Raw genomic sequence first — 16,577 nt, 5'->3', positions numbered from 1 at the left:
TTCAGTAACTTCAGGCTTCAAATGATCCAGTGAGATGTATCTGTGCTGCTTGAGGACAAGTTTTATGAGGTGTCATGATTGCCAGTACAATTAAAGCAAATAAAAATTGTCCTTGAAATGGCTAACAGGTTTCAAAACCCTTAAAACTCCCTTTTATCATCCAAACCAATTTCTATTTCAGTTTTACAACAATCACACTGCATCCTGTGTTTGGCCACCAAAGGGTTTTCTTTACATTTCATGCTGAGCTGTGTAATTAAACTGTTTACAATAAACAAAACATACTGGTGATTCTGCGACGCAGGCTAGAGAGAAAAAGAGCTGACCAAATGTTTGGATTGAGTTATAAAGCAACTGGTCATTTTAAACAGAACCAATCTCATTTTGGCCTTGAATGGATATAAAGCTTATAAAAGTTAACAAGTTGAAAACACAGTGCTAATCAACACGATGGAAAACGCACACTCAGATAAATAGTTGGGCATTTGGCTGCTGTTGGCGAGTTTAATCTAATCAAGGACGTCTGTTTCCATGTGCTTTATTGTTGTGAAGCTTTGTGCATCCTCACATGGATGAAAGAAATGGAAACCGTCTGAGCCAGACGGGGTTGAGCCAGCTACTTTAATGATTCCTACTTTCCCCTGCTTATCATGTGAGAGAATTACAATAACATTAGCAATGCTAAGACCTGTCCTGTCCTCAGGCTGCAAAGGGCATTACTCATGAGGCTTCAGTGAAAAACTACAAATACAAAGACTGCTAAATATGTTCTAAACCATATAAATATTTGGTATTTAAAAGGGATTTGAAAAGGTCAACCTTGAAGAAACTGAAGAAACTGTCTGGGTGAAAAGACACATAACAGCTGTGAACTTGTTTCAGACTCCTATACGTCTGACTTGAGCGCTGCATTTTCCTTTATCCAGGCAGTAAAAGCGAGAGAGCATCAGCCTGAGCAGCAAATGCAGCTGTAAGTATTGTATATACTGTATATGCTCTTCAACACAAACAGGTAAATGCAGGCGGGATAAAATGTTTATGGCTCTACTTCCGCCACTTACAGTATACTATCCACCGAGGGCTGTTGAGTACTGGAAAAAGGATGTGGCTGAGTTTGGACATTCCCGTACTTAGGAAACCGCATCTAACACGATCATGGGGGTGTGAGGAGATAGACACAGCGGCAAAAGCTTTGAAAAATAGGCCTGTCAACTGATTGTCAGACGTAACTGGGTTTAACGTTCATCAAGAATCCACACGGGGACAGGTTGGGAACATTTATAAACTCTTGACAGATGACGAACCAGCGTGGCTAAATGCAAAAAGTGGTGTTTAATGTTATTGTGGGGTTGCTATATTTAGGACACTTTGCACAAAGAACCACATGTGGGATCTTAATTTTAATTTTAATGGCTTTTGCTGTTGATTCTGAATAAAAAACACACCTTTTTTCCTTTAAAAAATAAGCATGCTATTCTGTTGCATAGTGTTAATGTTGTCATATGGCTGACCCTCACTTAAATCAGCAAACAGGCACTATCACTTCCTGAATAAAACATCTGGATTGCCCATCTGGCAGAAAACTCAGTTAAATAAAATCCACACTTGCATATTTTATGCTGCTGCACAATCATCAGGTGAAATGTGATTTACAAACAGTTTTTCCTAATCAAGCTCACTATATGAATCATAAAACACAATCAAGAAAATAAATAGATTATCAAAAACAGCATCATTATTAGGTGTGTCATCATTATCTTACCTCTCAAAGCCAATTTGTCTTATGGATTTCTCCCACGTTGAACCTGGACAAAAACAAAAAGTCAGTTAGTGAGCACTGATATTGTTTGGCAAAGAAATCCACCTTAACACCTTTAATAACACTTTTATACAGTCATAAAAAACAAATGGTGGTGCTACAGGTGGTCAACGAGCTGTTGAGATGATGATTTCCATTACTGTATCCAGCTATATACAGCCAATAAATGCTGTTTAATATTCCCTATTATAATATAAAGAATGAAGATCTAGTCTGTAAAAGAGCTGCCACTTTTTTTCAGCCTCTGACAGAACCATTAAAAGACAAAAAAACTCCATCTTTGAATCATTTGTAAGAGTCAGAAAACTGTTTGCAGATAAACTGCATGTAAAAAACAAGAAAATAAAAATATTTCATGCCAGCTTTGTTTCCACCGCTTTGAAGTGTTCCTGAACGTCACACCAGCGCTCAGAGAGAGATTTCCAGGTATTCAACTGACACACTGAGAAGAACTGCCAGAAGTTGACCGGCCTTTGTTCTACTTCCAGAGAAAACATAACATCAGCTCGTGACTTGAGGATCTCGACTCAATGACATATCGACATATCCGGCTGTTTTGCCAGTGTATTAGGCAACTAATTAGGTGCTGAACTGCTGCATCGCAGAAGATTATGGTTTATGGAGCGTAGTGGGGGAAAGTGAAGATGTTAAACACACTTCATTGAGTCAGACGAGCATAAGACAAAGCACTTCTTCACCCGAATGACTTTATCTACCTGTGTGCTAAACTATACTTGCACTTTTTGGGAGGTTGTCAAACTTATAAAATGTTTTTGCAGCAATTCTTGTTAAAACAGTACGTTAGAGCTGGGCAATAAATCCATTGGAGCGGAATTTAAGTTTTAAAATGATGCAAAATAATGGCTGAATCGTTAAAACTGAGATTTAAATTAAGAATGTTATAATGTGGCGATAAACAGCTGCTAAGGACTCTGGGAAACAAACCCTTACGCACTGAAGTCACTCATCTACACAGAACTTTCCCATAACAGAAAAAGATGCGATGGCGTTTCATATTGCCAAAGATATGGTGACTTTTGTAGTTTGTTTTCAACAAAAACAATTAAAAGGTGAAAAGATAGGGTGTCTGGTTAGCTCAGTTGGTACAGCTGGTGACCCATATACAGAGTTGCTGCAGCGGCCCGAGTTCGAACCCGACCTGCGGCCCTTTGCTGTCATCCCCTCTCTCTCCACCAACCTTTCCTGTCTCTATAAAAAAAGGCCCAAAAAAATAACTTGAAAAAGGTGAAAAGATCAGGGACTGTATTTTTGAGGTCCTGCTGTACAATAAATGTTAAATTTTAAAGCACCACATAAAAGAAAGAAAGAAAACTAAACTGTAACTTTAGGATGATGGTTCATATCTTTATAATACAGAGGGTTCAGACTATAACATATTTTTATAACCTTGGTATCTACAGTTCTAAGCATTAAAAAGTACAATCAATCTTTTGTGTCACTTTAAAAAGGTTCATTTGCAAATGTAGTATAATAGTATAAAAAGATTTCTCATAAATGAAACACCAAGTATCCAGTAAAGGAATGAGTCACACTATTAGGCACTCTGTCAGAAACAGGAAACAGACTCTGAATTCCACTCAAGGTGAATAAAACAATAATGGACTTTCAGCACAAAGCCTGTTGTTTCTTTATTACTCATCAGTGACAAAAATAGCTGCACGGATAGCTTCACTATCACAGATGTTATATGTGTTATGCAGTTGGGGTAGAGGAGGAGAGGTAGGAGGTCCAGTGGTCAGTGAGTATCATCTGTGATGGGAGGAGCCCACATGACTGACCCCTGACACGACCTCTGACATTAAACACTTCACCCACTGTTGAGACACTAGAGGAATCTGTCCACCTCCACACATCTACTCCCTTTTTAAACTCCTCAGAGATAGAGAACAGTTATTAACCGAACTATGTTGCAACACAACATGTGTCAAAGGCCAAAAAGGCAAAACTAAAAAAATACAAATCTGTTATTATTCTGTGGGTAAAGCAATGAATTGGCTCTTTATTGCTAGGTTGTATTGCATTGTTTGCTATAAACGAATGTCTATGACTATTTTAATTAGGTAATTATTGTAGGTTATTTTAAGGAAATAAATAATAAAACTTAATCAATAACTTTTACTAAACTTAATATTTTCAATTTAACACGAATCAAATCTAATAGGGTTGCTAGTAGTATCGATCCCACTGAGAATCAACACCTAACGTCAGTAAACAGCATTTAGTTGCTTTCAACTCATTGTTTTGGTGTGATAGTTTGCACATAGACTACATGGCTGGGTCTCACTAATCTTCAATCCCACATTACACCATCAGCAGTAAACAATATCTATATATAAGATAAGAAATACTAGCAGGTGAGGATAGTTGAACATTTCTCTAGCAGACTAAAGACAGTTTTTGGGCCTGTAGTCTAATAAACTAGCTACTTAACATTTTGTGCCATTTACAAGTGAACATGGTGAGAGGTGTGCCAGAAACTTGCACAGGAGGAGGAGATAGGGTCCACTGATGTTGTTGTAATCCCTAATAATCACCCACAGAGGTTGATAAAGGTCACAGATTACTTAATGCCCCATTTAAATCTTCAAATAGAAACTCTTGAGCTTAAAATGTCAGCCCAGTGACCACAGGAAAAACTGTTTGTGTTTCAGTAATTCCCAAGTGCAAACATCTGCAACACCTAACTTCACCCAGCCCAAACTGAGCTTACAGGTGTTAGAGGAAAGCCATCCTGTGTGTGATATGTGATCATGCACAAGGAATGCCAGAGGTGAAGTTAGGCCAGTCTGATCCGTAGGGTGAGGAAGGGAATATTGTGTAATACAGTCTGAACTCAGCATGGAGACTTCTGGAAAAGAGTGTGAGAGCTTTTTGCGCATCCAGGCGAGGCCGCTTTCCACCCCAGCTGAGCACCAAAAATACCTGTCCTCAGACTTTATGTGAACATCATAAAACACCCTTTGTACTTGCTGGGCCGTTAACCTCTCAGCACAGCATTTCTTTGCACACTCTCTTCTATCTCTGGGGCCTAATGCCAGTCGCCCTTTTCCGCAGAGACTGGTTATATGCAGCGTCAACATTTCATCACGTCATAACTATAATCGGACAATCGGTAAGCGGAGGGAGAATACACAAAATGTCTCACATCTGGGGAATAGTGGACAGGGCGTGTGTGGATACGGTGGGCGGCAAAGTTCAACAATGCTGTCTACAAGACTTAATGAAGACTATCCACCCGAGGAACTGGTCACAAAACAGCCATTCAACAGGCCGTTTACTCCTTATGAGCTGGTGAAATGTTCATTGTCATCAGATATGGGCCAAATCAAACTTGTAAATCCTTTTTTATGGTTTACTTAGTTTGCCAGATGGGTGGGGGTTGCCTCTAAAGGACAATGACTGCCAAAAGGTTTTAGACAATCACAGGAAAGAAGTAGTTTTGAAAACCAGCGTAGAGTTTTTATTTTCTTAGTTGACATTATCTGAAATGAGGTGAGCTCAACACATCTGCTGCTCTTTGATGGTTGATACAAACGCTCTGTTGGACTGTTTATAAATGCAGTTCCCACCATGTCGAGTCAGCACAGAGGAATGACAGATGACTCCAAAGGAAGTCGGCCCCGGCTCATCTGGTGACCAGTCACTGACCTGGTCTAACAGCTGGAGGTGTTAGCTTTTTTGGAACGGTTTTCTAATTCATACTCAACTCAGTTTACTGCTCTAATGGTGTATTTGGCTACGAGGAACAGAGGAAATTGTATGAAGTTATCTGGAGGGAGGATAACCGCCTCACCGCAATGGAGGACTCCTTGTTTATACTTGGCTGCCAAAAGGAAAAGGGTGTCAAGGGGCTAAATGCCAGATATAGAAACCTGAGATAAGGCATTTGCTCAGAATGTAGGCGGCGTATCAAGGGGAAAAAAGAGTAATGTTTGACTTCCTGTTGCATGTAGCCCAAAAATTTAAATAGAACTAGAATGACATTAACTTCAGGAAAAAGAAATCCCAACAATATGTATACAAATCATCACAGTGGGTGGAAAACCCTGTTACTGTAAAACAAGGTTTGAGATATATATGTCTGTAAAATATTGTCTGTGTTTTTTGTGATTGTTAACGACATTCTTTAGCTCATCTTATGAAGTTTTCTTTATCATGTGAGTGTGTGATGTTATATTTCACCACCCTGTGGCTCATTAATTGTCAGATGACAGCCAGGATCCACCAGCTGTTCACTAAAAAGCAATTACTGAGCAGCCCATTGCTCATACAGGGACTTTTCTGTTAAATGTTGCAGATAATGACTCAAGATGCTGTTCATTCAACTGCCAATGGAGCTTAAAGATATATAATCTGAAACAAAACACATTATACTTTGCCTTACCGGAGTCATACTCAGCATGGTCACAACACCAGGACAATGGCGATAGTACAATGTTTGTTTGAAGATTGTATTGCCTTTATCAGATAATATAGCAGCTGACAAGAAAGTGGGGAGAGAGTGAGGAAATGATATACAGCAAATGCCCACAGGTTGGAATCTGGGACCCTGCAGGCCTCAGCTTTTGTAAATGGGGCTCACGCTCTCCCTAATGTCCACTATGTTCACCATCTTAGTTTAGCGTGGTAGCGTTGTCACATTTGCTAATTAGCACAAAACATGAAGTACAGCTGAGAATGGTGTGATCATTAGTTTTGTGGCACGTGGGTCAGTGGTTAACACTGTTGCCAGACAAGGTCTTAGATTCAAATCCCGGGCTGGCGTAGGTGGAGCTGTGTGGAGTTTTTGTGGGTTTCCCCTGCCATTAAAACCTGTATGTTAGGTTCTGCACTTGACCGGGCGCTGCAAGGTGGTTGCCCACTGCTCCTAGTACTTAGGATGGGTCAAATGTCACTTAACACATCACTTAATGTTACCACATACCATCAAATAAAAATGTTAGTTGTTGAGATGTGTCAGTCTAGACCAAAGTGGTTCATAAATATACAGTAGTACACTTTCGAATGTTTAAATGGTTTCCTATAACAGCGGGGCACTGCAGTGTTTAGCAAATTTTAATACACTTTTGGTGCTCTGGTGAGTATTTACAGCAGCAGGACGGTGTGATTGACTCAAAATAAACCACACTGTATGATAATAAAGGAACATCTCACCCAGTGTAACACTGTGACTCACTGATATGTTTTTTAATAGTATTTGGGCAACAATGGAGCTCTATAGCACAGAGGAATAAGATATATTAGGTTTGGACAATATAAGTTAGTAAGATCAGTTCATTGTTACACGGGAAAAATATATCAAAAAAATATAAAATATCACCAGACTTATCTATTTTTTGTGCTTTTCTCATTAAATTATACATTTACAATATTGATGTTCTTATTTGTCATTGTTTTTAATATATTTTGGTACCATTTTGGTAATAAGTGCTTCTCATTTTATCTTGTTAACCACTGTTATCCGCTAGATTCTGTATATTCTGATCCATACATAAAAATCAATGAAACAACCAAAACAATCAATTGGTTGACTGGCTGGTCTGAAATTAAAGCTTTCTATAAAGTTATGCTGAAAAGATTCATAAAATATATGAATTTGTTCCCAATCCCATTAACCATTGTAAGAGATAATACAGAGTTAAATACAGTAGATGGATAAAATGTATGGTCTCATCACACCGAGGGTTTGATCTGCCAAAAACTGCAGCCCTGGAGACCTCAGTAATAAAGATCTCCTTGAGTGAATATTTAGTCTACCCTCTCTGAACGGCTCTGTGTGTTTCTGCCTGAGGCGATAAGGTCCGTTCTGCCCTGTGAGCGAAGTTGGCTGTACTTCTCCGTTGGAAAGCAACTTTACCTCCATTAGAAAGAAGTCATTAGAACACAAGGTCAGGGTCTGTCCCGTCTAGACACATTCAAATTTTACAGTTTGATACAGACTTTCATGAGAAGCCCAAGGCCAAACTATTAACACTTTCCTAACACTGAGTCAGTAGCTTACAGTGTTTGCTTTACGGGCAGCAAGAATCTCTTTTTCTCACGTCGCCATATGGCACAAGGAGGCTAATTACACCGAGGAATGTGTTAGATTCATAAATCTTCATGATGTGACAAAACGTAATAAGAACGAGGACATTTTCTAGAAATTATGAATCATTATTAGAAAGTATATTTACCTACTCCTGCAAATGGAGCATGTCTTCTCTTTTTCTGGATGGAAACTTTCCTCCTCAGACTACACCTTTGGTGATATACAACTCTGTGACACTGCATCAATAGATCAGGTCAGAGTTTAAGCACAAACAGCCTGTGTGATGGATGGGACACACATGTGAATCTATCAGATTACCATGGCCCAATAAGTAGAGATCTCACTGTTGCGGTCTTACATGAGTGCTCAGGGCGAGTAAATTGTTTTAGAGAAAGAGTTTTTGAGAAAGCCACTAAGTACTATAACGTTGTCGGGAATAAGAGGGTTTGATTCCTGTTTGGGCCACCTAAAACTGCATTACCTCAGCTGTTTAACTACTTATTATACTGCAATAGCAAATACATTTGAAAGAAAAACTGTTTAGTTTAGGAAAGAATTCATAAATCTTCCTGCAAAATCTTCATACAACACATCTGTAAAAAAGTGACTGATTTGATTTCCCTAAAATATCCACTAATAGCAGCTTAATTATTGTTTTTACTATTATGTTTAAGCTTCATTTATACTTCTGCCTTAATGGGTTATGCCTTACCTACTGCAGCCAAGTGCACAGGCTCCATAGGAATACTTTAGGCTACATCGTAGTCGTAGTTGATTTGCACCTCTTAAAGATTTAACTACCCACTGGGGCTATATGGTGGCTACAGTAACACCACGTGGAAACCAAAAGAACTGTGATCGATCAGGTTGGGCTGCTTGTGTTTTCCCTGACAAGTTTTAGAGATTGTTAAGAGAGCAGACACATAAAGCAAATTGAAAAATAAGGTCAGTTATCTCCTCCTTCTCAGCAATAAACATCTAGAGAAGGCATTTCCCGGCAAAACGTCTGCTCACAGGGATTTCTAACACAGTGGATAAATGAAGAACATGAATGCCGACTTTACAGACTCATATTTAGAACTAAAACAAGGGGGATCAGCCCAACCGTTACTTGTATCACAAAATAATAAAAGAATCAAAGTCCAATTAATGTACACATCCGTCTAGTGCTGCAGGGGTGCTATTAACTGAAACTGAACAACCTACAACCTCGGTATCTACAGCAGGACTTTCTCCTGCATTAAAAAGTATAAATCCAGTTTTCGGCTTTTACAGCTCTTGGTTAAGGTTTGGGAAAGAGGCTTGTCTTGTTTAAATATTAAATAAGTGATCTGAAGCACAACACTTTAGAGTTTAAAGGACCAGTGTGTAACATTTATGAGGATCTATTGGCAGAAATGGAATATAATATGCATAACTACATTCTCGTTGTGTATAATGACCTGAATATAGGAGTTGTTATGTTTATTTTTATCTTAGAATGAGATGTTTATATCTACAGATGCTGCAGAATCGCCTTCCATGGAGTCGAACATGTTGAATCGCCATGTTTCTACAGGAGCCCAAAAGGAACAAGTGTTTTATGGCTACCGTAGTTTCTCATTCGCTCTTGGAAGGGGAGAAAGAAGCCACTAAATCCTACACATTGGTCCATTGTGGCTTTATTAGTCTCTTAACGTTTCTAGAAACATATAAGTGTCTTCTTGTTTGTCTTTAAAAAGGTTTGCACACAGCATAAACTGAAAGAAACTCCATCAGTCAAGTCCACTCTGCAGCTTCTTTGTGGATTCTCGTCTTGTGAGTCGCTTTGATTTCAACACACACAACAAACCTCACCAGTTTCAGAGCCTTGACCATAAAGGCCGCAGTGTACTCACAGTTGAAGTCCGAGCTGATGGAGTCCCCTGCCAGGAGGCTGTTGATGGTAATCTGATAGATGATGTGGAGCAGCAGGAAGGACATACTGGTGAAGCAGAGGGACTGCAGCAGACGCCCTGTGTGGCCTGGAGGAGGAGAACAGCTACAGTGAGTTCACCACCACAACCACTCAGTTTAAGGACTTCCACATGTTATTACTGCTGTTCATGTACTGAACCTAGACAAATTCTCTTTGCTGGTTATTTTTTTCTAGACCCAGAGAACACTGTCTAACACATTTTTAATATTTTTGTAACATTAAAAAGTGCCTGATATTTCTGAATTCTTGCACTCTTTAAGCCGAGGAAGGAGAACAACGATTCATATTCATGTGATCAGCTGTGAAATCTGGAGCTGTTTTGAAAAAGGTGAATGTGACTGGGAGAGCACCCAAGGGGGATTTTATGTGGATCATGATACATATCCTGGTTAAGAACTGGCAACACTACCATAGAGCAAAGTTTATTTCTGCTGAAAAGTCAAATAAACATTCCGGTGGACCACAAGACCTCTAATTCTCTCTAAGTCTCTGAATTCAACGTGGACCGGCCTTTATACCTGGTTTGATTCTTCGGTTTCTGGTTTCGGTGGCTGTTCGTGTTCGCAAGAAATGACTTGGCTGTCTGAGTAAGATCAACAGATACTGTAGGTGTTGACTGCCCCGGTGTCATTCTTTAATGTAGATAAATACTACAGCTGTCAATGGACATTACTGATCCTTGGAGGGAAAGGATGAGAGCAGTCTGAGGAGCTGCCACAGCTGCTCCACACATGGCTATTTAATAGTGCACCTACAGGTATTTGGGATAATTTCAGGAGTTGTTATGGTGATAATTCTCTACCGTAAGGATTTGTTTTGGACCCCCTCGTATTTGCAAAATAGAAAATGTTCTTCCTCAAGAAATAAACCAGATTAATTGGACTCTTCTTCTTTGAGGAAGAACTGACAGTAATGCCCCCCCACAAAGATTAAACTGTCCCACATATCTGCACGGTTTGGTCCACTGGTTCTGCACAGGGTAACATATCTAACTCATTATGTTTACTGCATCCTTTGCGGGGGGAAACACATAACAGTTTTATTATAGTGTATGGCACAATACCTTGGCTAAGGTGAGACGCTACCGCTGAGCTTCAGGCAGTCGAGGGGTAACCTTATCAAATGTGTGCAACAACGAAACCACGGCTGGCAAATTAAATGTTGAAGTGAAAACAATTTGTGCTAATTTCCCAATGCAATTCCCTGGGCTTTCACAAAGAGGGAAAAGAATGCTTGTAAATATGAGGAATGAGGACTGTGAGCGAGCTTCTGCGTCCAAATTGGTCCTGAGGCTCTGGACAACGCAACTGCTTTTGGCTCTGCCCTCCTTTTTTCCTATTTGTAACAGAGCATTTTTGTTGTGTGACGACCATCTGTCTTGGTTGCCTGACGCTCATCTTGAATTAGTATTTCTCTCCGCTTCATTATGCAGTCTCAAAGCGCCGTCCCAAGAGTACTTTTTTAAAAAGGCTTCAAAAATAAAGAGCATTGTTCAGTTTTAAGAGTTTCTACTTTTCCCTAATCAATCAGAGGATCGTATCCATTTCACAGCATTAAAAACCTGATTTAACCACATGGTTTTGCCAGATCATAGTTTTAGAGAGAGGTTTCAAACCTCAATGTAATCATTTGGTCTTTTTTTGAGTCCCTGCCAGACAATACAAAGGAGAAAAAAGTCTTAAAAAGGTATGATAAAGATGGATTTTGAAAGAAAGGCCAAACTAGTAGATGCGTTAAAGCCAGACACCCTCTGTTAGAAGTCAACTAGCTTAAACATAAACATGATAAATCATCCATAACATCAAATATTTATACAAATTCATGCAACAGTATTAAAAGACTTCTCCAGGGGGGGAATTGTCATGTCAGTGCCCATTCAACAAGGCATATAGCACCCACTGTAAAGGCTCTTAAAGATGCCTGCTTACCCGTACGAGAGCAACAGTTTAGTTTTTGTTCACCTCCACTGAGAATTAAATGCCTTCGAGGGGATGTGGTGCCAAATACTGCAATTACGACATTAGAGAGTAAATCACAAACAACAACAAGTTGCATAAGATATTGTTTGTCTCCAGTTAGGATTGGAGTCTTGTATACTGACATATCCTTGGGCACGCCACACTGCTGTGGCTTTTAAAGCAAATTACACCTAATGAATTATTCATGTATAACATTTGGTTTAAATTTACTTTACCAGTCTAACTGCCGCATGTCCTTTAAGATTCAACAGACAAAATGAAATAGACCATCAAAACAAAGCACTGAATTTAGCTCAATCCCTTCCCTAATTCCCTCTAAAACAATCAAAAATTACTCTTTTCTGCACAATGCAATGTTTAGAGTTTGTACTGTCAGTGTGTATTCAGGATGTCTACATTAGGCTTCCATACAGTAATTAAGTGAACAATTTAAATGTAATATACCACAACCGAAAGGGAGGAAATAACTGTCAAGTTGTAACTAGATTAAGATTATCTGCTCAAGTTTATAATCATTATATAATTAATTCATATTACCATGATTACTTTTATACAATCTGAAGTTAAATGGACAAAAATGATTAACAGTACACATTAATTGTGGCACTGCTATCACAATCATCCTCAACAAGCTGTGGCTCCAAAACTAAATACTTTTTTCCTTCTATAATCAGACAACTTGTTAGCTAAAATAACCTGTAATTATAGTTTCCAATAATTTCATGATCAGCACAAAAGAAGAAGCTGCTCACTGAGACTTCCTCATACTGTGGTTCTTTCAGCCTGCAGTTCCCCCGCTGACGGCAGACAGATGTTTACTGTGACAGGTCTTACACTAGAAGATTATCTCGTACTATCGGTGCTTGTGGCAATTGACATGTGTGATATGTAGTTCTTTTGTTCTTGTGCTTCGGTACATGATCGCTCTAATGTCTGGTTAAAGGTTACATAAATAGAAGCTGGTAAAACATTTATCACGTCAACTTAGGGCTGCACAGTTGATGGAAATATTATCAAATTCACAGTGTGGTGATATATTTTTTATAAAGGTATAATGTGTGACAAACCAGCATTATGATAAAGTACTGTAGTGCTGCAGGGATGCTTTGTTTGTTTGATACAGACCGAAACAAATGTCACATAATCATGATTTTAATCGATTTTAGTGAAATTTAAAATTGTAACCATATCAAAATCACAATATCTGTGAAAAATAATCATAAATTATTTATTTTTTCTTACATAAAGTCTTACATAAACTTCAGTTCAGTTTTTTGGTAATTGTTATGGTTACCTCAAGATCACCATTTATTTAAAACCTGCTTCAACAACTTATATTTAAGAGCTTTTTTATTTCAGAAATATGAAACAATTCTAACGGCAAATAAGAAACATATCCAAATATGCCTAAAAGCTGTAAATAATAATAATAAATTGATAACAAACTGCTTTTTTTTAATAATTAGCAAACAGGGGTTGCTGTCTTTGAACTCCTCTTTGTGGAAACATCAACTTGCTGCTCAGGAGGCCCCTGTTGAGAGTGTCAGTGCACAACGCTTACATCTGAATGATAAGGTTTATGATAAATTAATTAATAAATTAATTCTGAACTCTCAAGAGACCGACCATGAACAGCTGTTTGCTTGAGAGACAAATGAGAGTCCCTTATGTCTGTTATTCAAAGTGCACCTTATTATTATTATTACACTATACATCAAACTGTGGAAATAAGAGAACTAAATCACTACAAAAAACAAAAATTGGAACCATCAATGTAAATAACATCACCAGTAGCTTTTCTAAAGAGTGTTAAAACATGTATTTATATTACTGATAACATATGTAACTTACTTACTTAGAAGTTACTGATATGAATCAGAGGACATTCAACTATTGTAATAACAACAGAGCTCAGAATGCAAGCTTAGTGAATAATGTGTCATATTATTTAAACAGTTTATCTGTGTTTAAGTCCATTTCCCTCCTTTTGTCACCTTCTTGTCAGATAAACCAAAGTTAAATAAAGCAGGTGCCTTCTCGAAGATTTTGTTTTAACTTTTGCTCAAGTATTTTATTCACATAATTCCTGAGAGGGGGGCATTGTTTAATGCTGTATTTTATGTTGTTTGTACTCTAATCTGAGAGGTATTAAGAAACTTAAAAGTGGTAAAAGTGGTTGTTGGTGTTGAAGTGTCTTTCATATATTATGCATAATCTCAATTAGGCTCCACTTGGTCCACTTAAAAGGAAAGTTCTCATTTTTTAGTCCATGTAAATTCTGACCTTACTGCCAACGTTGAACCGCGTCTGAAGTCAACATCTATCAGACACATGAACATTGATCTTTACTCGAAGACTCCTCTCTTTAACTATTGATGAGAGTGTAAGTGGTCCACTTTCTCTGCTCCCTCCTCTCCCTCTCCCGCTCTTCCTCCTTTATTTCCTGATTGTTATTTCAGCTGGAGACGCGCGGAGATAGCTCTCGGACTGGATGTGGTTCCCTCCCACCAAAATGGCTTCATGTATTATTAAACGCTGCATGTGGTCTCCGACAGACACCCATATTATGTATAGTATTTATAATATAGCTGAGGTTGGTGACCGCGAATCCCACATTCATCACCCGTAGAGACAACAGCCATCTTAGTCACTTCTCATAAAACCTCCTGTTTGATTTATATTTCTTTGGAGGATAAGTTGCTGCTGTGTAGCTGTCGGAGGACGAGGTCAAAGCTAATTCACCGGCTTTAGGGGTTGGCTTTTATTTACTGAACTCTTTTTGAAAAAAAGAGCTTAAATACCTCAACTTTCACATGGGCTGAATTAACTAATAACACTTGTCAAATGCACGCAGATCATAGTACTGCAGGATGAAACCCATCTAAAGAATCAGTGTGGAAGCCTTAGGAGCAACTTTTATATCCCCCTTTTGATAACTGAAGTGGTTAGTCATTATCAAAAACAGCCCTCATGTCAATTTTATTCTTCTTTCTCTGGTGGATATGTGTTTTTTTTACTCTTTTGTGTTTCTTTTCTCAACTCTAGATCTTGTGTGTTCAGTTTTCTTCTCTTTCAAGTTTGGACATTATCTTTCCAAAAACTAAACATAAGTCTAAAATGTTCATTTTCATCAAGTGGACATCAGGTTTGGCCCTGATGGATCACGTCTTTCTGCCTCAGATCTGGCCGTCCATGGATCATTTTTATTATTACAGATGGACTTGTGCCCGCACTAACCGATATTACCTTTCATGGACCGAACTATGTGCCAAATCCATCCTCATCTCAAGGAAATTCAAGTCCCCTGGAGAAGGGCTGGTTTACATTACAGAGAACAATATTGCAATTCAAACTGGAGGCTTTTGGGAAACAGTCAAGATTCTCCCGGCGACGGACAAAGCCAGAGCAAATTGAAACGTGTGAAGTTTTGAAGAAGAGTTGCGCAATAGTCTTACCCTGCATTGTTGTGCTTGTGGGCTCCGCGAAGAGTGGAATAAGCAGGAGGTAGATGAGGTAGACGAAGGACAGGGCATTGTACCTGAACAGGCAAGCTGCAGAAACAAGCACACAAATGCAGATTGATCAGTAAATCCACCTTCAGGTCATAATAAACAACAACAAAACTGCATTCAAATACCATAAATTCAATAGCGTCTTTAATTGCTTTTTGTTCATTACGTAATGTTTAGCAGTAAATAAAGTGCAGGAGCTGGCAGTGGCAACCAGCTGCCTGGTCAGGAGTCGCCACTGAGATAAACTAAATACAGATTTGAGAGGAACATGTGGTGAAACTCATTAAAATGTTCCTGGTGTAGAAAAAGCTGCTGGTAGTAATAAAAAAAAAAAGCCAGAACATTCCTGTAACCAAACTTTACACTCAAAAAGCCTCATTATCTGTTCATCTGGGCTGCATCACAAACAGAGACTGAGCTTAATTTAGTAATTCAAGGGAACCGACGTTTGTTTTGAAGCACAATAATCACCCGATAGTCCTTGGGTGTTAAGGGAGTCGATTATCTGAGTGAGGCAGCCAGAGGTCAGCTCTGCCTTCACAATGTGCAGCTTTATATCATATGTGAAGATTTCATTTTTCAAGAATTTGATGGCATTTCATGGATTGTGAGCATTATTGAAGCTGGATCTTTTTCTTTTTATGATAAAACTCTACAAAACAAAATCTCTGTGTGGCGTCACGCACCAAAAAACCCCTAAAATGCATGATGTACCTCTTGAGCTTTGAAAACAGGAAAACAGCTTTCGGTTGCCAAAACTTTAAAAGAAACAACGCCACATGGAGCGTGAAGAGAGCGAAATGTCGTGAGCCGTGTTTAGTTTTAGTCTTTTTGATCTAAAAATGACATTTGACAGCAAATGTTGATTTATTTTCACTTTAATTCTTTCATTTCTTACATTCTCTTAATTTCTTAAATTGAATTGAGTTAAATGTATGTCAGTGATGCATGTTTAAATATATAAATCGAATCAAAATAACTTTATTTATCTGTTAAGTTAGCTGCCAGTTCATATACAACATATAACAGCACAGAGAACTAACAAAGAGGACACAACATACATACAAGTGTAAATTCAAATGTTTAACATATTTAAAATGCCATCAGTTGGGTTAAATGTGCCTAAGAATGTCCATAAATAAACATTAAATTGGGTCAAGTGCCCAAACTAGTGCAGAAAATGAATAAAGAATGAATAAAGAAAATAAAAAATATCATATATTCTTTCTTTGGAGCTGCAACAATTAGCTGATTAATC

General features: G+C 38.4%; 1 protein-coding gene across 1 annotated transcript in view; it reads right to left on the bottom strand.

The window, feature by feature from the left end:
- LOC118335106 (piezo-type mechanosensitive ion channel component 2) overlaps positions 1-16,577 on the bottom strand; it is a gene marked incomplete in the record, with an annotated part of 85,983 nt that overhangs the window by 61,658 nt on the left and 7,748 nt on the right. Inside the window, 3 exon segments of the mRNA XM_035671306.1 lie at positions 1,763-1,805; positions 9,749-9,874; positions 15,263-15,358. Of these exon segments, the coding sequence (XP_035527199.1) occupies positions 1,763-1,805; positions 9,749-9,874; positions 15,263-15,358 (265 nt within the window).

The sequence above is a fragment of the Morone saxatilis genome, unplaced genomic scaffold (genome assembly GCF_004916995.1).
Source record: "Morone saxatilis isolate NCDOM2014 unplaced genomic scaffold, NCSU_SB_2.0 Contig23, whole genome shotgun sequence".
Classification (NCBI taxonomy): domain Eukaryota; kingdom Metazoa; phylum Chordata; class Actinopteri; family Moronidae; genus Morone; species Morone saxatilis.
This window is presented reverse-complemented; position numbering and strand designations above follow the sequence as displayed.